The 27,891-nt window shown below is 47.6% G+C and overlaps 1 protein-coding gene across 2 annotated transcripts; it reads left to right on the top strand.

Annotated features, from left to right (window-relative positions):
* Positions 1–111: 111 nt before the first annotated feature.
* Positions 112–26,870, top strand: PTBP1 (polypyrimidine tract binding protein 1). 2 transcript variants are annotated; one of them, XM_030256614.4, is made up of 15 exons: positions 112–240; positions 4,020–4,050; positions 13,330–13,408; positions 13,913–14,085; positions 15,036–15,182; positions 15,786–15,956; positions 16,675–16,785; positions 17,064–17,238; positions 18,457–18,531; positions 19,772–19,917; positions 22,397–22,430; positions 22,930–23,022; positions 23,328–23,544; positions 23,750–23,827; positions 24,146–26,870. In XM_030256614.4, exons 1-15 carry the CDS (start codon positions 233–235, stop codon positions 24,276–24,278), a joined length of 1,671 nt encoding a protein of 556 aa, XP_030112474.1. In that variant the 5' UTR covers positions 112–232; the 3' UTR covers positions 24,279–26,870. The 2 variants fall into 2 exon arrangements, with proteins under 2 accessions (XP_030112474.1, XP_030112475.1); XM_030256615.4 differs by lacking the exon at positions 4,020–4,050 and having other exon boundaries at positions 113–240.
* Positions 26,871–27,891: the final 1,021 nt, after the last annotated feature.

Raw genomic sequence — 27,891 nt, 5'->3', positions numbered from 1 at the left:
GCCCCGCGCGCGGCCAATCGGCTTCGCGCGGGGAGTCAGGGCGCCAACCCCGGGAGGCAGGCGGTCCCGCCCCCTCGTCAGGGTGACAGCTCCGCCGGCCAATGGAGCGCCGGCGCGGGCGACGCGGGCCGGGCGGCGCCGCCATTTTGTGAGTCTATAACACGGAGCGGTCTCGCTCATCCCGCTATTGCGGCGCCTCCACTCCGCTCCCGACGGGTCGTCTCCGTGTGCAATGGACGGGTGAGTCCCGCCCGGCGCCGCGCCGGGGCCGCGAGCGGCGCTGCCGGGCCCCTCCCGTGCTGCGGGCGCGCCCGGGTCGAGTACCCGCACCGGGAGTTGGGGCGATACCTGTGGGGGCCCACGGGCGCGGCCAGGGCGGGCGGGGCGGCGGTGGGGGGGTCTCGTGTGAGGGCCGCCCCCCCTTGCTCGGACCGCTCCCCACGGGCGGCGGGGGAAACGGGGGCAGCCCCGGTGTGCGCCGCCTCGTGCGTGCCGGCCCCGCGTGCGCTCCACCGCACCGCGGGTCCCGGCCGGGGAGAGCTCGGGGGTCCCGCCCGGAGGGGCTCCGGGGGTCCCGGCCGAGGGGAGCCGAGGGGAGCTCTGGGGCTGCCGGCTTGGCGGGGCTCACGGGGACCCGTCGGGGCTCATCCGGGAGCGGCGGTCCGGGAGCGCCGCGGGGGCGGGCGGGGGGCGCGGGGGTGGAGCGGGCGGGGCGGGCGCACCTGGCGGGCGGCGGGCGGTGATTCACGGCCGCGCTCGCTGCCATTGTCTGGCGCTTCCGCGGGCGGGGGCGGCTCTCGCTGGGCTCCTTTTGTGACCGGTTCTCGCTCGCCCAAAGTTTGGCAAGGGAGGGAGGAGGAGGGCGGGCAGGGCTCCTTCGCCGCCTCACCTGAGCGCCGCAGGTACAGCCCGGCCCCGCTCCTGTTGTCCCGCGCAACTCCGGGAAGGAAAACTTCCCTCCGCACGCTGGGACTCGGGGAGTTTCCAGAGCTCAACTTTTATCTTGGGCACCGTCGATTCTTCTCTAACCACCGCCCGGCGGGGCCTCTCTGCGGCAGAGTTCGCTCTGAAGCGGGTGTTTTATCAGGGGATCTCTCTCGAAAACGAGCTCTCCGCTCTTCTTTTCTCCTGTCTGGCGTGGGGTTTTTTTTTAGTGATGTGGTTTTTTGTTTCTTCTAGCGCGCAGTAGTTAAATATTTCTAAAGGCCTCCGAGTAAGCAGTTTGTTTTCCCTGAGCCGTAAGTACGGGAAGCCCAAATTAGTGCCTTCTCGCTTTCTGCCTCAGAACACTGGTCTGGGCGTAGTCACATGTCTGGGCTTTTTTACACGCTGAAAAGGTGGCGTCTCAGTGTTGTTTCCATCTTAAAACCCATCAAAGTACTGTATCTTACAATTTTTGCAGTCCAGGATCGCTCTGCTGCTTTTAACTAGTTGCTCACCGCGTTGAATGATACTATTAAAAAAAAAATCCAACAAACTCAACGAATTCTCAGCACATGAGATCACACATGCTAGTGGCAAAAGTCGGTTTGTTATCAGCTGTAGTTTCAGGGTAGGCGGATGTTTTGTGCGTGTTAAAGTAGTTGCTGTTTAAATGTAGAAGTTGTAGTTAACACATGAGACTTGGTTGCCCCATATCTTTTGGAGATCCTGGTGCAGGATCCGTTTGCCCTGTAAAAGTGTCTCCTGACTCCTACTGAAACTTCAAAAGCTGCTTCGGAAAACCGTTTTAGGTTCTTGCTGAGTTGGCAGCGAGTGGCCCCTGGCTCAAGGCTGCTCCCATCTCCTTCTCCCAAAAGTGATCCTGAGCTGTGCCTAAATGATCCCCTTTGAATAAGTTGCTTTGTTAAAACATGCGAGGAGTCCTTATGGACAATCCTGCTATGGAAAATGACCTGGAGGTTTTACTGGTGCTGCTTAATTTTTCCTCTTATTGCATAGGAATTATCTCATTTTTCCACGGGAAGAATAATTTTTATGAAAGGCTTTATTGCCTCTTCTTCTGGAACTGAGTTTTAATCTCCTGCTGAAGGCTGATGTGCAGGACAGAAGGAAGTTTGGGATAATTTACTGAGGGGGTGTGTGGACTGGAAATACGTTGCACATTTTTTGAATAAAAATTCTGAAATAACTGTTGAAGCTTGTTTCATGTGAAATGAGTTATCAAGTGGGTTACAACAATATCCCAGGAATCGATAGCTCTTGGCAAATAAAATGACTCTTCCTGTTGCATACTTCTAAATGCCATCCCCTGCTAAGGGACTTTCTGTAAAACATTTCCTGTGTGAGAGGCCCACAGGAGGAACAGGAAGTGGGAGAAACTGCTCTGGGGTAAGTTCGGGAGTTTGGGAAATGTGGGGCATTCCCTGTTCTTACTGTGCTTTGTTGGCAGTAGGGTTTTTTTTAAGGTTCTGGAAATGCCTGGATTAGTGTTTATGTGTTAGCTGTGGAATGTGTGCTGTGTTTAGGGATGCTGGTTCCTTGAAGTGCTCCATGCAGATGGGTTTCATTAGTTCATTAGAGCTGACCCTCGAGTGCAGCCAGCCCATCTGCCCGGCGGGTGACCAGCGCCGGGCCGTGTCAGGCCCGGCCTCTCCCAGGACTTCCCTGGAAAATCCGGAGCTGTGGCGTGGCTTCCCGCAGCAGCCGTTGGCCGGGCTGTGGCTCCAGCTGCAGAGCTGGGTTATGATGACACGGCAGGTTGTGGGGAAGAGGAAGTGTGAGGAGCTGAGCTGGCTCCTGCTGGGGCTGCGCTTCTGGGGACACTCGAGCGGCCTAAAAGATCGGCACAGGGCTTCGGTGCAAGTTATGGATTCCTGCAGGAGAGGGGGCAAGCAAGAACTAGTAAATGCAAGTTTTCTTGCATTAATTCACTATGTAGAGTTGTACTTCAGGTTTCTTACTGCTGGTTCGAGAAGGACTGCCCTACCTCCTGGGTGTCCCCCTGCTCTGTGGAGCTGCTGCAGGTCAGTCAGCTGCTGCATCCTGTGCTCTGGAATTACGGGCAGCTCTTTGAGAGGAGCTGAACCAGGCAGGGCTGTGTCCATGGCAGTCCAAAGAGCTCCTTTCTGCTCTACATTTTGTGTTACTGCTTTGCAGGAGGTTGGCATTTATTACCAAAAAAATACAACCGCCAGTGCAAGGGTATAACTAAATTCTTAAGCTTCTGGAGCACTCCCATGAAACAGTAACATGGAGGTGCTCTAAGGCTCTGGAAGATCACCTGGGTCCAACATGCCAGGCTGTAGGCAAGCCATTCTGGCTGCGTTGGTGGACACTGCTGTAAGGAGGTGTGTGTTGTGGTGTAGAGTGTTCAGTGCTGCGTGGTGCTCTTTTTCATCTTAGTTAATCAGAAAGTCTTCATTTTAGGAGGCTTAAGTGTCTAAGGTAGAATTTAATAACTGGGGTTTCTTTGTAGAATTGATAGAGGAATTCCATGTAGGGCGTACCCCAGGCTGGGATTGCCTTGAACTCGGGCACTCTGTTGGTCTGGCCCTGCTCTGGCCCTGCTCTGGCAGTGCTGGTGTGGCATGAGGGCTGCTGTGAGCCCTGGCTCCTTCTCTGCTGGGACAGTGGGCTCTGTCCCTGGGACCACCTGAGCTCTGGTGTCGGTCTCTTCAGCCGTGCTAGAGCCTGGCCAGGGCTCTGTGGCTGTCGGGGACAGGAACCTCAGAAGGGGATGTTGGTGACAGAGCTGACTCGTGATGCTTTTCCTCTCGGTGTGGTCAGAGTTGAGGTCACGTTGCTGGGCTTGGGGGATTTCACCCCCACCCCGTGCCCTTGCAGGAGGAGCAGGTGCTGCTGTAGGGAGTGGGAGAGCTGCAGTTTTCTGGCACTGCTGGGTCTTGGGTCTCCACCATCACCATCTAATAATTTTTCCTTGTATAAACTGTCCTTGGCTCACCTGCAAAGACAACTGTGCACTTTGACTTGCTTTTTTCTTACTACTGTAAACTATGCTGGATTTTTGTGGCAAACCTATCTAACTTTTTTAATCCTTTTCTTTCTTTTTTCTACAGCATTGTCCAAGATATAACAGTTGGTACAAAGGTAGGCACTTCTCACTTTTTCTCTCTTTTTACACTGCTCAGCATCTGACCTGGTTTTAGCCTCACCAAATGTAGATCTTCAGCTGTAAAGGGTTATTTCTGGTACCACATAAATCAGTTTTAACCAGAAGGTAATTCAGTTTCATGTGCATTTAAAACTTATGGCTCAGCATTTAGCCCTTGTCCTTTAGGCATTGATGATCAACTTTATTGCACTTAGAAACAGCCCTTTCCCTTGCTAAAATGTCAAGCCATGCTTGTTACTTGTGTGCTAGACAATGCTTCTCCATGAAGAAACTGGTCCTTTTCCTTTGGAGAACTCCCATTTCCTTTGTTTGTGTGAATTCCTAACTGCTCAGTTATATGTCAAAAATCCTTCTGCCACAAAAGGGAGGGTTTAGCAGCTGATTTTTATCTCCTGTGAGTACAGTAAATATGACCTTTGCCCTTCTACTCTCAGGTTTGGAAAGGGCAGCTTTAGCCCTAAACTCAAAGTGCTGACAGGAGGCTCCTTATCGGCCGTGGGTGGCAACAGGCGTCACGTTCACGGGATCAGCACCGGTGCCGTGAAACGCCGAGCTGGAACGTGCAAGGCCAGAGTGGACTGAGGGGTTAGGCTTTGGTTTGGCCAGTGTTGTAACTCTGGGGTCAGGACTGCAGTGAACTCAGCCCTATGTGTGTGTTGGCTGTGTTGATGTGGCTGAGTGGCACATGGGGAGGCAGTGACTGAGAGCCACGAGTGACCACTCAAAAGGGCCAGGGAAGTGATGTCGTGGGATGGGACTGAGTGGAGCAGAGCTGGTGCACCGGGAACACCAGCAGCCCTACAGAACATCACACAGAAAGTGCTGCTGACCAGCAGAGCTTTCTGTTGGAAGCACAGAATGAGCTGTGTTAAGCACAGAGAGCCTGGCAGTGCTTTTGGGGTCTGAAGGGGCTCTACCAGCTGTGGGGAAAAGGTCGCTCCTACTTTTCCTCCTGCAGGAATCTCAAATTTGAATTAATGATAGTGTCTGGTTCAAGTAAAAATGCTGACTGATGCAAGGAGCTCAGTTTGCCATCGGATGCAAGGAGGAGAGGCTTGAGCCTGGACAGTAAGGTTGGTTAATAGTTCATAGCCATTATGAAAGGTAGACCAAGGCATCCCTAGAGCAGTGTGATAGAATGTCTGCTGGGAAACTGGTTTATGTCGGTTAAGGTCCCCTGGTTTTTAACAATGTGTAATTTGTAACTTTTAAAGGTGGTTTTACATAACTAAACTTAACCAGGAAGCTTCTGAAACTGAAGTTGTAGATTTCAGTGAAGCTTGGAATTTTGAGGTGTGGGATTGCCTGCCTCATTGTACCCATCTGGGGGGGATTCCAGACCCTGGTTGCAGTCAGATGAGGTCTGGGAGCAATCCTCTCTGAGTGTCTTCAGCTCTGGCATGGGACAGCATTGTACCCACAGCTGTGCTGGCCAGACAACAGGTAGGGAGGGGTGAGATTAATTGTGCATGGGACATGAGGTTTCTTGTCAAGTCAGATGAGGTGGGTTTAAAGAAAGTTGCATCTAAATTTAAAGAGTGGCAGAAGCAAGGAGGAAAGCTGAATCATCTTGGTAAAGGTAAGCTTTCAACTGATTTTTGCTGTAGCCACGTTATCTGATTGTGTTTAAGTCACTGAATATGCAGGTGTAGCTCTTGTAATAGGATTCCCTTCGTCAGTGTTTGGGTGTAACATGTGAGTTTCTGTAGGTAAATTGGAGTCTGTGCACATCTGAGAGTGAAGTGAAGCTTCTCCTGTGCTCCCATCCTCTGCCACATCAGACAGCTTCCCCTGCTCTGGGATCCAGCACAGACTCAGGTGTCCATTCTGTCACCTGTGCTCATGAGAGCTTCCTGGCTGAACTACCGAATCACACATGCAGATCGGAGCTGGAAATTTGTTTTTAATCTGAGGTGTAAATTTACTCATTCTTGATGTGTATGTGCACAGAAGGTAGGAATTTGGGTGTTGAAAGATGATGGTCCCCAAAATCTGTCAGCTCGTGGCATGCTCAGTGAATGCTCCTGAGCCTCCAGTAACCTTGTCCATGATCTGATACTGTGACTGGAATGTCCCAAAGCTGGCTCAGACAAGTAGGAAAAGTGCCTGTGACTCAAACCACTGCTGAGCAATGTGTCACAGCAAACACCCAGTGGCTTCTTGCTGTGAGTGCTGAGCTTAACTTGAAAGTTGAAGACTTTATGAAAGTTTTTTTCAGTTTGCTCAATGTTATTGCTTTAAAAAGCAGACTGCTGTCTTTTTAAAAAATTTTCTCACATCCTTAATTTACATATCAAGAGTATTTACACCCACTTAAAATTTTTTCTGAGGTCTTAATTAAATTTAGTTTCTTTAACTTACGAAGCCCCCAGGTGTTCCAAGGGCTTACTGTGAGTACTGTACTGCCCAATGGTCTTGTTTTTAATTAGGTGTAATTGTAGTAGCCATTCCAGGCTCCTTAGTTTAAAGTGTGTGAATTTGTTTAGGAAGCTCATTGCCATTCTAGTGTGAGGATTCCTGATGCACAGCCTTCTGGAATGTCCTGCAGATCAGAAACACATGATCTAAGACTTACTTCTTCCCATAATTTCACTGCTGTCTGAAAAGGAAGAAAGTATGGCCCTAAGATGGAGGCATGGTGTTTGAGCTCTGAGGTGCTCTTTGACCCTGCATTTGCCTCTTGCAAGTAGTCTGATCAAGGTCTCATTCTGTTGTGTCTTCTTGCCCTTTGTTTGATTTCCCTGCATATCACTGTTCCTTCACACTCTGAGCAGGACTAGGGAGAGGATGAACTGTGACACGTCGCTGTTCTTTAAGTGAAATTGCATTTTGGTGACTGGAAAAGTCTCAGAATAGTTTAGGTGCTGAATAATCCCCATACTTTCTTGGCTAAGTCCAACTCTGCTTGAAAGATTTCCCTTCCAGAAACCAAAAGTACAGTTGTGTGGCGTTTGAAAAGTTAATTTTTAAAACAGGCTTTGCTGGAGTGTGATACAGGCTGAGTGCATAGATTTGTGGTGAAGCCAGGATCTTTGCCATGGGAACAGTAATTATGGCTTCAGGCAGTGGGCCAAGAATGTTGTGAGGAAATTCCAGTCCCCTCCTATGGTTTTAGTTAGAGGCTGCAACAAGCTGGCTCTTGTGGCCTCCCCAACAGGCATGAGCACACATGGGAACCACATGTCGGTGGCAGGGGACAGGGATGGCAGTGGCTGCTGGGTGGCATCAGGTCACCTGGGTGTGCCAAACAGCTCCATCTCACCTGAGAGTGCTGCGTGCTGCTTTGTGCACCTGGGTCTTCAGGTCATACATCTGTTAATAAAATGGCTTTAGAAAATACTGGATTTAAACCTCAGGCCTGCCTTGACATCAATCTGTGATGATTAAAAAAGAAAAAGAGGAGAATATTTAATACATGTGAGCTCATTCAACTGCACATTTTTAAGTTATAGGGATGGACTCTGGTCTCTGACATCTGTTTCAGGTACTGTCAGACTGGAAAATGCAGGTATGCTGGTGCTGCGTTTGTTGTCCTCTCACATCAGCAAGAGGAGGAAGTATTATTTGTTTACACATTCCCCATGGCTCTGGTACAGCTCTTTCAAGCTTCCTGTGAGAACACAGTGGATGCTGTGCCCAGCTGGGCCAGTGTTTGAGCCATCCCATTTGTGATGCTGCCTCTGCACAGCCGCAGTTCAGGTGCAGTTGTGCTGCCTGGAGAGCTCCTGCTAAACCTCTGTGTTCCACTGGCCCCCTGACAGATGGGGCAGAAGTGTCCTTCCATGAGTTCTGTGTTCCTGGAGTGACTCATCCAGCACTATTTCTCCCTGATAGGATTTCTGTTGAGCTTTGCCAAGGCCTCTCTGCTGCTCCGTGGCAATGACTTGAAAACTCAAGGTTGAGTAGTTAAATTTCAGCTTGGGAGCGGTGGATCATAAAGCCTGGGCGTGTGCTGCCCTACCGAGCCAGCATGACTGCATTGCTGCAGCCCTTGGAGTTTAGGAATTTTGGGCTATTTAAACTGGCCACACCTTTTATTTGCTCAAAGGGCAGGTTTGTTTCGCAGGGTGTCTCCATAGTAGCAACGACTGAGAAAGAAAGTTAGGAGGGGCTGAGAGATGAGTGGGTTGAGGATCTGGCTTTGCTGTGAGGCTGCTGTGTGCTCGAGCTCTACTAGAGCTCCTTGCCAAAGCACACAGGGTGAGCAGGTGCAGCACTAGAGGGTCTGGTGGCTTTTAGGAACTCCAGGGCTGATGCCTCTACCACAGATCCACTGTCTATGGAATATGCTGACTGCTGGGTTGGACTTAATTTGATTAATGTTATATGTGTTCTTGTGTTTGAATTGGTACATCAGCCATGAACAATTTAGTGAACTAAATTGATCCCAGCTGCTTTGGTTCTGATCAAATGATAAATTGTGTGTCCAGTGTGTGGGTGACACCAAAGTGGCAGCAACGTCACACTGTGGAATCTTGAAGCTGCTTTGTGTTGGCCTTAACCTCCCAGCTTCCTGGAGAATGTTGGGGATGCAGGTGTGTGTGTTCTTAGAAGTGTTTCACAAAAAAAGTTGACTCATAGTTTGTTTGTGACCCAAATTTGAATGTTTTTCGCACTACTTTAAGTGACTAAAGAGTGCTGGAGGTAGGAGAAGGGAATAGAGGGGAAATATAAGTGAGCTGTGCTGGACATGAGTCTTTGGTGGAAGGCAAGGAAAACTGGCATCCTTCCTAGGAGTTTAAATTTAGTTCCATTCTTGAATCCCGAATCTCTCAGCAAAAAATGTTGGAATGTAACATGAGTGTGATGATGATGATGTCATCAGACTGGATTTCTCTTAATAGTTTCTTCACAGAGATTTGAGCTGTGAGCTGAAGGATCAGAGCATTCCTGCGTCCCTCTGGGACTGACCTCGGACAGCCCCTGATGAGCCACTTGCTCCTCCTGTGCTCAGAGGCATTTTCTTGCCTCTTTGATCAGAGGGGTTTTGTGAGCTCAGTGGTCTGACTCCTTTTTTAAAAAATATTACAGTGATCTTTTATTTGCTCTACAATATTTTTCCAAATGTAGAGAAAGTGAAGAACAGCAATACCCATGTGCTCTGGCTTCTTACAGGACAGATTTCTTTTGATTTCTTTTCAGAGGGGGTTTCCAGGTGCTGCTGTTCCCTGCTCTGCTTTCTGTGTCTGTTAGCTGATGGCCTGAGTGGCTCCAAAATCCACATTTTCCCTCTCAAAGTGCTGCTATCCCACATCTGTCAGAGCAGTGTAAGGTGTTCCACATCCAGAGACAGTCCTGCTGTTCTATAGGGCTTCCTCATTGAAGCATGGAGAGAAACAGCTTTTTGTAGATCTTGAGCTTGACCTGCATGTGGCTTCTGGCCCTTTTGGTCATTTTCCCCTTCCTTTCCACGTGGTCTTTTTGCCTTGGCTTTAATTTTGCTTTCTGCCTGAAAGTTGATCATGTGTTTGACTTGAAATGAGGGTTTTTGTGGTGGTTTTGTTTGTGTTTGTTGCTAGCCTTTAGCACAGGCAGGATGCAGTTGACTTACTGTAATCCATTTAAAGTAAGTGCTGGATCTTAAGTAGATAAAGGATTATATAGGGCAGCTGGGAATTTCTGTAGCACTTCTAGGTGTGCTGATAGAAGCTGAGACAATCTCTGGCTTCATTCCAAAGTATTGTAAGCCAGGTAAAATCTTACTGGCAGTGAGGCAGTATGTAGTGTATGTGAATGAGCTGTTGCTTTTTAAGTAAGAGCCTATACAGACTAAAGTTCTTAGGTGTTACTTGTTAAAACTTTACAACAAGGCAAGGCTTAGAGTTTGGGGCGTGGTCAAAAATACAACTGGGGGAGATGCCAAATGTTAAGCTGTACCTTGCAGCAGCCTGCCTCTCCCTGAGTCTGAAAAGAGAATGAGGGAATTGTTGGCAGCAAGGCTGCTGGAGCACGGTGTGTGATTAAATTAGTGCAGCTTGGGCAAGGGGCCTTCTGTAGCCAGGAGCATCAGGCCAGAGGAGGCTGCTGGCATGGAAACCCCTCCCGGCAGGGTTTCCCTGGTGCCAGTGTGCTGCTGACTGGGGATTTGGGTACTGGAAACAGCCCTACCCTGCTCTAGGTAGGATCTGGCTGTGTAACTCCAGAAGTGGTGGTTGTTTTCAGTCGACAGGAAGAGGAGATTTGTTAGTTCAAATGAGGAATTTGATGTGCTGCGAGTGCACTGTGGCTTCTGTTAATCTCGTCATAAAAATACCAGCTGTGAAAGAATGGCTGAGCAGAAATGTCAGTGTCATTAATGGCTCTATGAGCAGGGATGGGAGCTGGGGGTTGAAGAATTGTGTCTTGAAGTGTAGCTGGGCCTCCTGGAGCAACTCGGAGAGAGTGCAACAGGGAGAGGAGCAGTGCTGTGGGTGGATAGAGGTGAGCACCAAGCACACTCACAGCTCTTGGCTGGGTTTCTTCCATTTTAAATTAAATTATATAAAACTTCAGAATCATTAACTTCTCTCCTGTCTTTCCCAGTATAATTCAAAATACCCAGTGGGTGCCTTGTTGGTGAGAAGCTCTTTTAAACCTGTTCAACCAACCAGGCTTGGTTTGGTTCCTCTGCCTCTACTGACTTGGGTACTTGGTATGAAACATTTGAATTTATACCATGGTTTTAAAGAATCTCTTTAGTGTATCTAGCATGTACTGAAGGAAAAGACAGAAAAGAGTCTGGAAAGAGACTGGTGATCCCTGCAGTATAAGGGCAGAGAGCTGATGGAGACTGTTGAGTGCTCATTACTGTGGGCATGGTCATAGAGAACTGGGTTTCAGTTTGCCTCGAGTTTGGTAGTTTTAAAAAATGAAACTATTTCCTGTGGTTATCCGATATCGGCTCCAACAGGAATGGAGGAAGAGCACCCGCCGTGGTTCGTGCAGCTTCCTTGTGCTGGGGAGGCATGGGCATGGCAGCACAGGGTGACCACTGAGGCTCCTTGGGGCACTGAGTCTGCTCCTCTCACACTTCAGCAGCCACTCCTGCACTGGGAGATGTGAGGAATAACTGGTGTGACTGCACAGTACTACATGTACCATCTTGAAACTTCTGTGTATAGAGGAAAGACTTTGGAATAACTGCCTTTTTCCAACCATGGCAGTCTTCCCTTCTCGTTTGCATGTACTTCCAGCTGGGAAGCTTACAAATTGACTGCTGCTGCTTTTGATGTTGAACAATCATCCCCCCTCTGCCTCCCGGCTCTGGTCGCAGTGGGCAGCACAGGCTGTCTCCAAGGTAAGAGGGGAGTGGATTGGAAATTGCTCTCCTTAAAGAGACACAGACGTGTGGAGCCTGGCTGCAGTGATATTCTTGTCATCCCTGCCTGTGAGGAAGTTCTCAAATACACAAGAAAATATATATTTTAGACAAGCCACTAGGAAAGCTAAGTTCTTTCCATAATGGTATAAATGCTTGTTTTTCCAGTTTATAGTTTCTTAGTGTTGCCTCCATGAGAGCCAAATATGTGGCTCATTCTCCCAGCATTTCCATGATGGACTGCAGGAGCTGCCCACTATGTTTGCACAGACACACCAATTTGTACTGGAAGAGTTCTGTATGCACAGAATTTTACAAGTTAATATTTAAGAAGCGGTTTTAAAACATTCAAGTTCTGTTAAGGCCTGATGCAGAGGCCTTCATGAAGCCAGAAATACCTGATTTTGTGGGTAGGGCTGTGCTTTGGTGAGTGGTTCTTGTCAGTAGCTGCCAGGTATATCCCAGGCCATGGCACAGAAAGCCATAGCTGGAGTGGCAGTAGCAGTGCAGGCACAGGGGTGTTCTAACAGCAAACCAGAGGATTTTTTCTAGCCTTCGAATTAAGCTTTAATTTGAGTCATCAAAGGATGGGATCACAGTCTAATAGCCTCCCAGCCCAGCTTGCCTCTTGCTGCACTCAGGAATCGAAGTGCTAATTAGAACAGCTGTTAAAAGGCCCATTCCTAATGACTGCACCATGTGAGGAGGAGGAGGCCCAGGCCAGAGCTGTGGTGGGAGCTGGTCAGTGCTTGCAGGTGACCAGCAGCAGCTCATGAACCGCAGCTTGGAACCTGGCCTGATCCTCATCTTCGGGACATCAAAGTCCTTGAAGCCTCTTTGAAGAGCTGGCAGTGAGTAGTCAAACGAGAAATTCAAGATTTGAGGGGGAAAGAAAAAAAATCTAAACCATGTGTCTGTAGCTGGGTGTTCTGGGGCTCTCAGTGACCTACTTTTCCAGCCTGTCTGCTGGGGGAGTGCACAGAGCTTTTGTTGTTGCACAGCTCCTGTTTCTGCAGGTGCCACCAGATACAGGGCGTGTGGAAGATAAGGGTTTCTGGTGCCATGCTGTGGAGCAGGGTACGTTTCCATTGAGGTGGGTGGGAGCTGCCAAGGCAGGGATGAGTTCTGAGCTTTTTTTCTATAGATGAAAGCTTTTTGGTGTGGCGCCTCTGTGGAAGAGTAATGTAAAAAATGATAAAGTGCTCTTGTGTGTTAGATCTGTAGTATCATGTTTGCTCACTGTTTACAATGGAATTTGAAATCTTCCGTGTAATTTACTTGAAATTAAGCCATGCTGATTGTAAGATGTGAATGCAAGTGTAGATTGTGCTATGAAGTCATTCATAGGCATATTTGCTTTTGTCTTAGAGTTGTTGGTTTTGGTGGTTTTTTTTTTTTTTTTGTGTCTAATACTTGGGTTGAACCAGTCCTGGTCAGTTGAAGTGGTTTAGGTGACTTTACAGAAGGTACCTTCTACCAGGTCAGGGTGCTCCAAGCCCTGACGAGCCTGGGTATGAACACTTCCAGGAATGGGGCACAAAATGCACAGCTTTGATTCATAACTGCCAAGTCATTCCCAAATAGTTTTGGCAGCTTCAGAGTGAAAATTCTGTGGGACGGGAGTAGTCAGAAACCTGTTTTGCCACGTATGACAGGAGAAGGTGCCTGTTGGTGCACAGTGCTGTGTGTAGTGGCTTCACACAACTCAGCAACACTCCAGCCCTGAGATTCCTAATGCTGAGCAGAAAAGAGATACTGGATAGTGCTGCTCCATTACCAAACTGGATCTGACTGATATTTAATTCATGGAGGTGAGCTTCACTGCCCACTCTCAGTATGTTTGCACTTACACTTGTGCTCAACTCCTCTCCAGCTTTCTCAGTTGTTGTGCTTTAGGAGTGCCTGGATAGAATTGAGTGAAATGCTGTCCATTTACCTCTCATCTGTTCTCTTTCAGCGGGCAGCTGAGGAGCTTTTCTCTCCTTGTGTTACTACTAACGGACCCTTTATCATGAGCAGCAACTCTCCTTCTGCAGGTAATATTGCATGGAAACAAGCACAGCAATTTATAAATACTGCAAGGAGGCCTGGATTTTCCTTCTTAGTCATAATTTTAAAATCTCTTTATTTTCAGGACTTACTAGGCCTTTTGTGGGACAGTGCTGAATAATAATAATAATAGATGTCTGCCAGCAGCACTAGGCCAGGTGGAAAGGAATGAAGCACCAGTTGGGGTTTAGTGGCTCAGACTTGCACTAAAAATATGGGTGGGTAGGTGTGTGCTTTACACAGACTAGGAAATGGCCACTGGAGAATTGATTCCATTGCAGTGGTGTTTGGCTGTGTCACTCCCATCGTGTAATTTGGGGGGAAAAAAGAGTAAAACCATGTATCTTCAGACTCAAGTTAACTTAGACTATGGAATTTCTCTGTAATAGTGCAGTAAATGGCTGGGGAGCAGAGCCTGTGGGTCAGCAGTGGGAGATGCATGCTTCTTCTTCCAGACCCTTCTCACCAGCTGTAACTCTTGCCTCTTACAGCTAATGGAAACGACAGCAAAAAGTTCAAAGGAGATAACAGAAGTGCCGGGATCCCATCCCGAGTAATCCACGTCCGCAAGCTCCCCAGTGACGTCACGGAGGCAGAGGTCATTTCTTTGGGCTTACCCTTTGGCAAGGTCACCAATCTTCTGATGTTGAAAGGAAAAAACCAGGTATTGTCTCCATAACTGGAAGCACGGATTGTGTCAAAGGCTTGATAAGTTTGTCATCGGGAAACCAACTCCAAGTTGTTTAAACAGCTGCCGTGTGTTACGAGTCAATAACTTCTGCATGCTCCTATTGTACTTTTCTGTGATTATCCCATGAGCTGTAGAAAATACCACTTTCAGGCTGCAGAAGGAGCTCAGTCCATAATTACTGGTTGTCACTTATAATTAGAGTTAGGCCTGGTTTGGAAATTGCAGGCCAGGAATTATTTGAACAGCAGTACCATGAGTTGGCCTTTTTCACTCGGGCTTACTTGACAGCTGAGTTACCACTGTGTAACGTGGCATATTGAGGACACCTTTACAGATCTAGTAAATGAGCTGGGTATGGCTGAAATACTCTTGGGTAATGCAGGCGGTGTGCACTAATTTGGTAACTAAAATTGTCTTGCAAATTAAGGAGTAAAAAAGCAAGCCAACTTTAATAATTGCTTAAAATATTGTCTTTAATCTTAATTATGAAAATGTGCCTCTGATATATTGCATGGTGTGATTACATGGAAGTGCTTACTGCAGTGACTTGCTACAATCCTTTACATTTCTCTTCTGAAGGAGAGAAGCCTCTAAGGGTATGGAGCAATGGGGGGGCTTCCTGCCCTGGAGAAAAGTGAAGAGGCTGGATTGTTGCTCTATTTTTATGTTCCTGCAGACACTTACATCTAAGTACACACAGCATGGAGATCTTAGGGTGAGACTGAAGCTTGACATTAAATCAGTCTGGAGAGGGAAGATCCCGATTTGTTCTACTTTTAGTTGGATTTTAAACAGTTCTGTGTGCAAAACCACATGTGTAAATGCAATTGTGAAAACTCAGTCCCGTTATGGCTCCGCCAGAGGTTCAGGGTGACCTGGTGCTGTCCTGGTGTGACGTGTCCGTGTTGGGTTTCACTTCCCAGGCTTTCATAGAGATGAACACGGAGGAAACAGCCAACACCATGGTGAACTACTACACCACAGTCACTCCGGTGCTCCGGAGCCAGCCCATCTACATCCAATTCTCCAACCACAAGGAGCTGAAGACGGACAACTCTCCAAACCAAGCAGTCAGTTTGTTCTCTGCATTGTCATCCCAGCGGGGGGGGGGGACACACGTAGCCAGATCTCTGCTGCTGGCTTGAGATCCTTTGTCTGCTCTCGCTTTTTGAGCTGATTCCAGTCAGGATCAGAGCAGCTGGTGCTGTGCAGATGGAATGCTGCTGTTGGGTGCCTCTCACAGCTGGAGCATGAGAGTCCTGTATGGTAGGAGGCTCTGCAGAACCCCCAGGCACTTGTCACTTCTGGCTCCCTATGGCAAATGTGCATCAATCTTTCAGTCTCATCACCTTGTCTAGGATTCAGGAGATGGATTCAGAAAATTCCTGGTTTTCCCTTTTTCTAAAAAATGGGATAATATTGCTGCAACACGTTATGCAGAGCAAGGTTTTGCCTTAGCATAGGTAGTGCATGGTTGATTTAGTTTGTATTTTTGCCTTGCCCTTACTGGTTGGGGTGGTCTTTATGGGCACTGTCTCAAATGTGCCGCACCTGGCTGTTCTGCTCACTGCTGAGTCCAGCAGGCTGTTAGCAGAGAGGGAGCTCAAGGAGAGCTGACTGTGTGTTTTTTGGAAGCAGAAGTGTGGGTCTAACAGCTTTTTTTGGTCCTGCAGCGTGCCCAAGCAGCTCTGCAAGCCGTGACCCAGGTGCAGGCCGGGGCTGTGGCGCTGGCCGCCACGGCTGCGGCCGTCGATGCAGGGATGGCGATGGCTGGCCAGAGCCCTGTCCTGAGGATCATTGTGGAGAATCTCTTCTACCCTGTCACTCTAGATGTTCTGCACCAGGTAAAACATGTTGCCACAACTGCTTGAAGGTTGTCCTGGAGGAAGGGGCAGCAGCAATCGGTGCGTTGGTGTAGTTGAAAAGTCTGTGGTTTGTGTTTGTACAGTGCAAGTTCTGGACAGAGCTGTCAGACTCCCCTGGAGACCATACACCTGCAGGAGTGCTGCTAGTTTTAACCTCTTGCATGATTTTAATTTCCAAATATTTGAGTCCTGGTCCATTTTATTGGATCAATTACAGTTCTTCAGGTTATCTTTAAGTTTTAGCAAAAGTAGCTGCTCCTCATCCTTCTGCTGCGTCTAGGGAAACAAATACAATGTCCAGGAGTTATTTAGGCAGTGGCCAGTTTGGAAAGTTGCTTCTGTCTGCTTGATTGCTTAATGTTATCTTCATGTTTAAACTGCAGGCTTGACTGCATTTAAGAATTCCTGAAATTTCTGGAAGAGGTTGAGTTCCTGAAGGTTGTTGTGGATATTCCTGTTTAATAACCCAGAATAAACAACCTGTACTTAGGGAGCAGCAGTTTGGCCACTCTGGTGTGTTCTAGGCCGATGCCATGATGCCAGTCAAGCAATGCCCACAGTGTGGTTTAAAACCTTCAATGCTGCAGGTGAAAGCTGACAGGCTGAAAAGACTTTTGTTTCTGCTTGTAATAAGAGATCAGTATGAAATTATCTTACTGGAAATGTGATAACAAGATACGCAAATATTATCTTGCAGATCTTTTCCAAATTTGGTACAGTTTTGAAAATCATCACATTCACGAAGAATCACCAGTTTCAGGCCCTGTTGCAATATGCTGATCCCATGAGTGCTCAGCATGCCAAACTGGTGAGTGCTGTATACCTGGATTACTCTCAGTTGGGTTTGCCTTGTTTAATCCAAGCTCAGGGTGGGCTTGACACCAGCATTACCCAAGGACAGAGCAAGAGTGGGAAGGAATTGCTCCCATATGTGACTTGGAGGCTGCTGGAGAGGCTGAATGAAGCAGAGATACCTGCTCTCAGGTGGAGCTGTGGGATGGCCTAACACCTTCCCTCTCCAGAGAGCAATTGCTGTGAGCTTGGTCTGAGTGCATTTGGGTGAGGACTGGTTTTGTTTCCTCGCAGTCTCTGGATGGACAGAACATCTACAACGCCTGCTGCACGCTGCGCATCGACTTCTCCAAGCTCACAAGTCTCAATGTAAAGTACAATAATGACAAGAGCAGAGACTACACCCGCCCAGACCTGCCCTCTGGGGACAGCCAGCCCACTCTGGACCAGACCATGGCAGCTGCTTTTGGTGAGTGCTCAGCAAGTGGGAACGGGACAAAGCCAGCTCATGGGTGTGTGTGTGTCGTGGTGAACCCTCCCACCTGCACTCCCCGGCTTCTTTTCATTCTCACTGTGCTCTGAGAAGTGCTTGTTAGACCTGTCCTTGCAAACACCACCTGGGCTCAGCTCTTTCTGAGGGATATTTTTCCAAAGGTGCCTTATCTTGCACTGACTGTTTCTGTCTGCGTGCATACCCTTTTCATATTTACTGTAGCAAATCTGAAAGCTAGGTCAAGTTATAATTTAGGCTAAATGCTGTTAAGTGTTATTTCTCTTACAGATTGTTATGGTTAAGCTCTAAATTTAGATATAAGTCAAGTTGAAGTACTGTTAAGTTGAAGTGTTGAGCTTTAGGCAGCATTCCTTTTCATCATTGTTTACACTGTTTTTGCACACACACACGCACACCTAGGTAGACTTAATTCCTTTCAGTTTTGATTGCCTGGATTTTGTTTGGTTTTGTTGTTGCTTGCTTTTGCTTGTTGTGCCTTAGTTGTCCTTTTAAGTACTAGAGTGAATCTTGACAACGAATTTTGCCAACTGTTGTCCTTTGTAGTTTAATATTAAATAGAATTTTTGCTTATACCCCTGTTGGTGATTTTTTGGGCAATCTCAAGCACAGTCGTTTGGGACAGTGTGTCAGGAGAAGGGGAGGGGATGTCATCCTGGTGTATTTGGTCAAATGCTTTGAATAGAGTGTAACCGAGGCAGAACATTTGGGGATCATTGAGGATCAGATTAGTGCCAAATCCCGTGCTCGGTGCCTCTGGTGCCACCTGGTGTTTGCCCAAGAATTGTTTTGGTGATCTCTGGAAGTCCATTGTTACCTGAGAGACATTTTTGAATTGCTGGTTGTGTTTTATGGCTTAGCTTTCAGCTAAATGCTTCTGTTGAAGGGCAGATCAAGACATTTTGGCTAAGTTTAGATTAGATAGAAGAGGGTGGCTGGGCACTGAGCAGGCTTCCCAGGGCAGTGGTCACAACACCAAGCCTGACAGAGTTAGAGAAGCATTTGGACAACACTCTGTGTCACATGATGGGATTGTTTGGTCTGTCCTGTGTAAAGCCAAGACCTGGACTTGATAATCCTTGTTGGTCTCTTCCAGCTCAGAATATTACATTGTTCTGTGAAGTTTAGAGTTTTCCAGCTGTTGGGCATTTTTTATAATTTGTCCATCTTTCCCAGGTGCCCCAGGAATAATCTCTCCTCCATATGCTGGAGCTGGCTTTCCTCCTACTTTTGCCATTCCTCAGGCTACAGGTACTGTATTTCGTAAGTTGAAATTTTATGTAGGTTTTCTGTAGCTGAAGCCACCTTCATGTTTTAAATCAAAATAGTGATGGTTTTGTTTGGGTTAGCCATGTAAATTCTAAATATTGGCATTTAGACATGGAAGGGATGGTGAGCCAGTACATCACCTCAGTAAAAATTCTGTGTGCAGCTGCAGCACCTCTGAGCAATGTCCTGGTGATGGGAAGAAAATGCATAAAGCAGGGTGGGAGGAACAGTAAAGGCAAACTTTGAAATAATTTGGGGAAGTGGTGAGGAGATACAAGTTCTTGTGCTTTGAATTTCCTCATGTCATTACAGAGATTGGGACCTCTATTTAGCTGTAAATGTGGTCAGAAGCAAGGAATTTGTCCATTTTTTTCCTAAATATTTTGAGAAGGCTGATATTTAAGGTGAACTTTGAAGTTCACAGCTCATGCTGTAGGTAACAGATGATTACTGCTTCCAGAAGTAGCCAAGAGTCTGAAAACTGGAGGTGCTGAACATGCTTGCAGGAGTGCCAGCCTAAACAAGCCATCCCGGGGTTTTCAGCATTCCGAGCCATGTTGGCTCTGTGGGAACATGATGGAATTTCCTTGCTTACGACAAACAAGCAGAGTGGGCTGTTGAGGCGTTGCTGTTTTGGCAACATCCAGCCCTGCTGAGGAAACAAGAAGGGCTGCTTTGGGGATTAATCCATGGAATTGACTACTAGCAGTTGTCTCCTGAGCTCTAAAGCTCTTGCCCTTGAAGGGCTGGTACAGGAGGTGCCAGCTGGTACTGGAGCTGTCTAGGAATGCCTGTCAATCCAGCTGCAGTGGTTGTCACTCAGGAGAGCTGGGTGCTGGTGGCACAGGGTACCTGGTGGTTGCATGCGTGACGAGAGCACGTTGTGCATGCCCTGGTTGGACGGACCCTCCCCACTCCCCATGTGTGACACCTGCCCTGCACAGCAGAGCTGAGGCTTTGTGCTCATCCGCTGCTTGTGAAACACGCTCGAGAGTGCTGAGGCACCTGCTCAGCACCAGGCACTGCAAGAGCAAATCCTCTTAGAATCCAGAACATTTCCTGCAGCACCAGAAGCGGAGGCTCCTGTTGCCCTTAGGATTACATGGGCACTTTGGGGAATGTTGCATGGTTCAGAGAGTGTGCTGTTCTCCCTTCTGGTGCAGCAAATACACTAGAGTACGTTCTGTTAATTCTTTACTGGTTAATATTCTTTAATTTCCAGGCCTGACAGTTCCAAGTGTTCCTGGAGCACTAGCTCCTTTGGCTATTCCAGCAGCAGCTGCGGCGGCTGCAGCAGGACGGATTGCCATTCCCGGCCTGTCTGGGACAGGGCACTCCGTGCTGCTGGTTAGCAATCTGATCCCAGAGGTTAGTGCAGTCCTAACTTTACTTTTTTTGTTCTCCTTCCTCTTATCTCTGCTTTCACTTTCTGAACACGGATTGGGCTGAAATTCATTGAAAGTGAAATCCTGCTGTATCCAAAGGAAGCAGCCCTGCTAGAGCAGCCGCTGCCATGCTCTGACAGCCCCAGGTGCAGGGCAGAGCAGTACTCTAGTTGCTGAAGGGAAATGGGAAAGTCCATCTCAGATTGAAATTGCTCTTCCTTGGTTCAAAGCCAAGGATGCTGCCTGCCTGCTCTTGTCGCCCCAGAGACTACAATGCCTGTCCCTTCCTCCCTCTTCTGTGTGGAGTCTCCCCACCATTCCCATGGAATAGTGTCATTTGGGTCACAGAATAGCCATGTCCATTCCTTTTCTTTGGCATGTTGTAGTTTTTAATACATTAATTCAGAACTACAGAGAGGCTTCATGCTGATCTTTGCTCTTTCTGTGTAGTGTCTGGATCCCTGCTAGCTTGACCTTGTACCTGTGCAGTATTTCCTCTGCCATGTGCTTGCACATTTCCCCCTTCCAGGATTCTTGGAAGTTTTTCCTTAGCTAAACCCTTTAACAGCTCACAGTTTACATTTTCAATTCTGCTTAACTGAGTGAGTTGAAATATTTGGATTTCTCTAAAAACAACGCAAGTAATATTTGAACAAAAACTTTGTTTAATGAAAGACAGCACCATAAGGGAATTGGATATGGGGGGCTTGAATTTTCCTTCAGTCAGCCCCTGGATCTGGTTGGATTGAAAGTGTAGAACCTCTGGTGTTCAGCAGAGTAATGAGGCTCTGCTGAGGAGCTGTAACTGGTGTGACTGTGCACACTTTGCAAAGCTGTAAAACTTACCAGTGATGGCAGAGTCGCCACAAAACCTCTTTGGATCAAAGGGGAAGCCTGGATGTGATGAATGATCAAAATGTTTTAACTCTTAATGAGATGAACCAATTGGATCATGTTTCAGACTGCTCTTACCTGTCATTGCTGTTCTCTCCAGGGCATGAAATAACAGCAGGGGCTGTGGAACAGTTTTGGGATTTGCTGCTCATGCTGCCTGGGAACTGCTCTGCCATTCCAGGGACTCTCATCTTTGGTTTGTTCTACCCTGGTCATTATCCCTGACCAGTGTGATGCTTCCAAGTGTGTGTTCCCAGGAAGCTGTTGGGTGCCTGGATGGTAGTGGCAGGACAAGGGGCTGTGCTGCACCTCTCAGATTTCTCACAGCTCTGTTTAGGCAGGAGCAAGCAGTTACTTCATGCCCTGTGTTTTTTTGAGGAGCTCTTCACTCTCCATCCAGCTTGTCTTTGGGCTAGAGAGACTTTGGGACTTGGACTGAAGCTGTGAACTAACAGACATGAAACTTTTTCCACTGCCTGTATAATCAGTGTTGTAGAAACTTACCTGTGCCACAACCAGTTAGTGAAGAGACAGTATTGCCTGGAGTGACTGCGCTGCCGTGGGGTTTTCCTGAGTGGGAATCATGGGAGCTGAAATGGCTCCATTTTTTTCTTTCACAAGAGTGGGAGCAGTCCACACATTTCAGCTTGTGGTGACCCAGCACTTTGAGTTTCTGCACGGTGAGGTCAGGCCACAGAGCAGGAAGGGAACAGTCCTCTACAAATAAGGTACCAGTTCCTTATCTGAGTGTTTCCAGCAGACCTTGGAGTGGGATTTGTGGCAGTACAGCTGCTCATCCACATAATCTGTTTGTTTAAAGCAGTGGTTGATATCCAAGGTGGACGTTCCTTGTTTCTTCCCAGCCAGGTATTATGGCATGGATTGCTTCCTGTGGTTCCTGACCCCAAAGCAGCAAATGAAGCTGTTTGTGACATGAAGTCAATGATTGTAAACAGAGAAGATATTTTTAATTGAATTTTAGGGAATGCCATTGCTATTGAATTGGTTATTGCAGCCTATTGAAGTCACTCTGGAGGGATACTGTCTCTTACTCCTTTGTATATCTGAAGTAAAAATGCCTTTTCTTTATCATTGTGTTCCACTAGGTAAAACCTATTAACTGTTTCTGTAAGCAAGTTATTGTATGTAGAATTCTATAAATCTGACTGATGGAACACTACATATTCCTTATGTATTTACTGACCTGTGTTTTTTGCTACTTTTTTCTTTTCTCCCCATCCCTGAATTTTTTTTCTTCCCCCGATCCGGAATTTCTTTGCCAACTGACTGCACGGTACTTCTGCTTCCTGTTGTTGCTTGAAACAAAAAAATAAAAACATTCCCCTTCCAAAAAAAAAAAAAAATAAAACAAACCCTGCTCTTCGGAAACCAACCTGCCCTTCAATATTAACCATCTTGAAAACTTCATCATCCATCAACCAATTTCGCCATTTCCTGCGGGGACTCTGCCCTTCCTCGTTGTGGACGATTTGTGCAACCTCGCTCTCCCCTTCGATTCCTTACCTCTTCCCTGTCCCTCCGCTGCCTTGCTCTGCTGTTCTCTAAAGAGAGTTACACCCCAATGCCTCTTTATTCTTTTCGGTATGTTATTATTCACACTTTTTATTACCTTGTTTTTCATTTATTTGAGATTACTTTTTGATACTTCAGAAATGTACAGTTTGCAGTTTGCCTTTTTTTATTTTTGAATGCATAATTTTGGTTTTACATTGTTTACTTAGTTTGCTGTTTAATTTAGTTTGCTTTTGGTTTTGGTTCAGTTCTGCATGGGTTATTGCTTTGCATGTCTTTGATAAGAGTTTTAAATTGTGAGAGCATGCGAAATTGTCCAGTCTTCTGGCAGTAAGATTTTGGCTTTTTGCTGAAACCCAATGTCTTTTCTTTAATGTATTGTTCCATTATTATTCTGCTATATAAGAATTCTCTTAATTAGAGCAGAATATTGTAGCCATGGTTGGAATGAGATCAGTTCTGGTTGGGAATGGATGTTTTTGCTGTTGGATTGATTAGATGATGTTAAGTTGAATTAGACTTTTTGTTTCCCTGCCTAAGACTGTTCTTGTTTCCTCCCTCTTTGAAGGAGTCTATGGTGATGTGCAGAGGGTGAAGATTTTATTTAATAAGAAAGATAATGCCCTGGTTCAGATGGCCGATGGGAATCAGGCCCAGCTTGGTAAGCTTGGCAGGGTCCGACTCTGGGCAGTTAGGGACAAAATGGATAGTTAAAATGGTATTTTTGGCACTTTCTTCTCTTCTAACAGAAGGCCCAAATGTATCCAGGTCTTGTGGGGTGTGACTGTGGGGCAGCTCTGGGGCTGGGGTGGCTCGTGGGTGCGAGAGGGAAGTAGGCAAAGAGCACAGTGAAGCAGAGGGACCCTGTGGGGTGTGGTGTCTGTGACAGCAGTGAAATTCTGGCCTTGAATTCGTGTCTGGACAAAACTGAAGTACCCTGCAGTCAGGTCTGTCCTCCCCTTGCAGCCATGAGCCACTTGAATGGGCAGAAGCTCCACGGGAAGCCGATTCGTATCACGCTGTCCAAGCACCAGACAGTGCAGCTGCCCCGTGAGAACCAGGAGGACCACGGCCTGACCAAGGACTATGGGACTTCTCCTCTACATCGTTTCAAGAAGCCAGGCTCCAAAAATTTCCAAAACATCTTTCCCCCTTCTGCCACTCTTCATCTGTCCAATATTCCGTAAGTATCTGCAGGGAGAGTTCCTGTGTGGCTGAGTATTGTGTTTGCAGCCTCGGTGTTGCTGTCAGGAGAGCTCACCCAGCTCCCTGCCCCATTGCCATGCCAAGAGGCTGCTGGGAGGGAATTTAGAAAACTCACGAAAATTAGTTTTTTGAGATTCCCTTCGTCTGTCAACATCTGTGACTTGGAAAATTTTTTGTTTCAGACCTTCAGTAACTGAAGAAGACCTTAAGTTGTTATTTTCAAGCAATGGTGGGATGGTCAAAGGATTCAAATTCTTCCAGTAAGTGTTGTGTGTATTATGTCCTCTTCTTACTCTGGGCTTTTCATATGGGAAGGGTGGAAGTACTTGGTTCCACTCAAAAGGCTCAAAGGTGAGCAGTGTGTGACTGTGGAATAAAGAATTCCTGAGTAACCTTTGGTTGAGCACTGAATGAGCAGTAGGGCTGCATGTGCTTGCCACAGAGATATTGCTCTGAAGAGTGAGTGTGCTGCAGGTACCTGGGGGGTTCATCATTCTTTGCTGGATGGGAGAACTTGGATCAAGTTGGGGAAGTTCCTGCAATGGAATTAAACATGCCTGAAACTTGTGTCTTGTCAGGAAGGACCGTAAAATGGCTTTGATCCAGATGGGCTCTGTGGAAGAAGCCATTCAGTCCCTCATTGACCTCCACAATCATGACCTGGGGGAGAACCATCACCTGCGTGTGTCCTTCTCCAAGTCCACCATTTAGAGCTTGGGAAGGCCTGAGTAAAAATGGACTTGACTTAAAACCTCTGGGGTTCAGCCTTGACATTAAAAGGCTGGACACCAGGGTTTCAACTTCCATCATTCCAGAAAAAAAAAAAAAAAAGCCACTTTAAAATGCAGCTGAAGTGACCTTAAAAGACCAGAGATTTTATTTTTTTAAAGAGAAATCAGTTTACCGGTTTTTAAAAAAAAAAAAGAAAATTAATTCCTCTTGCTAACCTTGCGGTGATGGGTAACAATCTTGACTGTTCCAATAAAAAAATCACAAGTTCAAGTTTACACTATGGAACCTGCTCTGGGAAATTCCCCTCCCCTCCTGCTCCTCCTCCCCCAAAAAGCAGATCCCAACAAGTTTTATCAGGTTTCACATTGATGCCTTTTTTTAATTTCCTTACCCATCCATGCCTTGAAAGACCTTAAAACCACTGTGTGAATTCACTGTAGCGCCTTGGAGTCAGGATTGTGGTGACCAGGAGCTCCCAACCTGCCCAGCACAACACTCGGTTGCGTTGATCCCACCTTACCTGTGCACCTGCTGTCCTGTGCCTTAAACTTTCAACTTCTTTGGGGAAAACATCCGAGCTGCAGGGAGGGGATGGGCAGAGCTGAGGGGGGGAGCGGCTCTGGCTGACGATCAGCCGGGGGAGCTGGCAAAGTGAATAAAAAGGAAATTTTTGGGCTGTGACTCAGGGCAGTCGTTCCCTGCTGCCCTGTGCGTGTCTCAATCTCCACGTGTGCCCTGTGCCACTTCCCAGTCTGCTCGTGGGTCATTGCCACCTGCACGCTCAGGTGGGAGTTACCTGAGAGCCTTTGTGGCTGAGCTAAGGTCTGGGTGGGGGAGCATTCCCAAGGCCAAATCACATTCCAGTGTCAGGAGCAAGCCCACAGGCTCTGCCCTCACAGAGCATTGGCGAGGGACAAAAGAGCCGCTGTGGGACACTTGTGAAGATGAATCAGAGTTTGTCAAAATTGTGTGTGTATATACCTAAATGCTTGGCTAGGATTTGGAGAATCCTTGGATACCCCACAATTAGAAAGGTGCCTGCAAGAGGTACCTTTGTGCCCCTAATTGGAGATTAACGAGGCTGCTGTAGCTCCGCCGTCGTTCTTAGAGCATGTCTTCAGCATTTGAGCTTTTGTTTGAATCCTTGTATTATACTTTGATGCCATTGCTGTCCTCTGTGCCTAGCAATATTTCCAGTTGACCAAATATTCTAATCTCTTTATATGCAAAAGAAATAGTTTTAAGTACCTTTTATAGAATGATAAGATGGTATAAACGTAATCTAAATTTACTCCTTTGTGGTATTACCCGTGTATACTGTACTTTATTTTCTTTGTTTTGTAATTGAAGCTGTAGGGCAGGAGTAGTTTCCAGGCTGAGGTTGTGGCTGAGGATGAGCAGAGCCGAGGGTGTGAGAGAATGAGCACAAACAGCTCAGAAATAGAAGGAAAAGGACCCAGGCTAAAGATTTTTTTTTTTACCTTTTGAACCTATAAGCCCAGATGTTGTTCTAGGAAGGGAATTTATTAAAAGTAGAATGCAGCAGATCAGTTTTTCCCAATGATACAACAATTTTTATTTTTCTTCTGGCTTACAACTCTTTCCCGGGCCATTCTGCCTTCTATTCCGTGTGATCCGATGTTGCCTTACATTTCCCTCTAACCTGCAACCTGTTCGGATGCAAAAATAACAAGAATCTTGTACTTTTTTTCAGGGTTTTTCTGCAAATTGTGGACCAAAGTTTGTTTTTTAATTGTCTTAGTGTTGCAAGTTCTGATTTCCTTGCTTGGTGTGGGAGCTCTTGACTTGCCTAGCACTGAGTGTTTGGAAAAGTCTTAACTTTCTGTAGTTCCTCCCTGGACTCTCAAGGATATGAATTATGCTGGAGAAGCATGTGAGGTCCGAGTGAGGGTCTGCCTGGTGCTGTGGTGTGCTGGGTACCCCGAGGAGGGCAAGACCCCCGCTGACAGCATCACCCCAGCTGCTCTTGGGTACCTCTAAATCTGGGTGAGCTGTGCTGGAGCCAGGGATCTGTCCCTGCAAAGCTCCCCGAGGCCCTGCCAGCATCCTGCAGGAGGGCACAGCCGGGGTCTCTGTGATTTGTCCCCTCCCTAGTGAAACACCTCCCACAGGGGACCCAGCCCAGTGGCACTGGGGTGACTGGTCAGTGCCCCCCATCACCCTCCCCAGCGCTGGGGAGGCTCCCGGGGCCGGGCCCCGGCCGGGACACTCTGGGTGTCCCATGGAAATCACAGATGGATTTGGGGTGACCAGGCCCCCAGCACAGCGGGTGCTCTCTTCGGATCCTGTGTTTGCATGTAAAGAATGTGAGTAACTAAGGGTGTACATATTTATAATTTTTTTATACCTGTTTTAAGACATGAGGGGCAGCAAAACCCAGTTTTTTATGGTGACCAGATGTATTGTATATTTTGATAACAGCAATTCCAGGTTCAGTATTGTGGAAGGTGGGTGGGGAGGGGAAGTGTACACACCATCAGAATTCCATTGCCTCTTTCAAAGAATGTTTGTAATGCAAAATGAAATGAAATTAAAACTATTTTATAACAACCTTTGTACCTTTCTGTAGCTCCATTATTTCCTGTTGAGATTGTAGAAGCAGTTGGTGCCCAGTCTGTACTTGTGCTTTCAATAAATTCTTCTGTATCCTTCACTCCTGATCTTCCTCCTCTTTATTGTGCCTGTTTTGCTTCTGATTTTTCCTTTTCATGTAATTCCAGCTGCCTCATTTTTTTTAACTTTGACTTTTCACACACTCTGGGCTGGCAGTGGGTGTCCCTGTCTCCATGGAGCCGTGGGATGGCACCGGCCCCTCGGTGCCAGGCTGGAGCCCCAAGGCCTGAGGCTGCCAGGCCCTCACTGATGCCCTGCCTGTGTCACACTCCAGCACTTTGTTACTTCATGTTCCTAAACTTTCCATATGTTCTGGCTAATATCCATGAAAAATAACCCACTTTGAGTCCAACCCTCCTCTCTGTAGTCCTGTGCTGTAGCTGTGGGGCTGGATGTGGCATTCTCCATCCTGTGGGATGAGGTGCAGTTCCCATCTCTCCGTGACCTCCCTCAGGAGCATAGTGCTTCCTTAGGGATCTGGTTCTGTATGCTCAGCTCTGCTCAGACTCCTGTCCAGAAGTCCCCGAGTCCTGGGGGGAGACAATCCCCACCTGGAGCTGCCTCTGGGCTGAGCTGCCATTAGGCTCCAGCGTATTCCACAGGCGTTTGCACGGCCCTCTGGCTCCAGGGTTACCGAGGGGGTCCTGCTGGAGCCGGGGGCTGCTGAAAGGGACCGCTGTTGTTCCTTGAAAGGCTGATGGGATTTGTAACAGCTGCCTTTGTGCCTGTGAGAGCCGGCCCAGGGCGATGCTTTGCGAGGTCATCGCTATGGGGTTGCTTCCCCGAGTTCTCTGGGGCCCTGCCCAGGGCCCTGTGCCCTTCCCTGGCCCCTCGGACGCTGGCGTGGGTGAGATCCGACTGGGATAGCAGCGATGGATGGGGTCCCCATGGGAACAGCGGTGGCTGGGGGGGCATCACGTCCTGCCCCGGGTCTGCTCTTCATCCCACTCCCAGCCCG

The sequence above is a fragment of the Taeniopygia guttata genome, chromosome 28 (assembly GCF_048771995.1).
Source record: "Taeniopygia guttata chromosome 28, bTaeGut7.mat, whole genome shotgun sequence".
NCBI classification, from domain to species: Eukaryota; Metazoa; Chordata; class Aves; order Passeriformes; family Estrildidae; genus Taeniopygia; species Taeniopygia guttata.
The sequence above is the reverse complement of the archived record's forward strand: the minus strand, read 5'-3'. Positions and strand labels throughout refer to the sequence as shown.

Excerpts from the sequence above, each read along its gene's own strand:
- PTBP1 (XM_030256614.4), top strand. Across the intron at positions 4,051-13,329 it reads ATATAACAGTTGGTACAAAG|CGGGCAGCTGAGGAGCTTTT; the intron begins GTAGGCACTTCT and ends GTTCTCTTTCAG. Across the intron at positions 17,239-18,456 it reads GACCATGGCAGCTGCTTTTG|GTGCCCCAGGAATAATCTCT; the intron begins GTGAGTGCTCAG and ends CATCTTTCCCAG.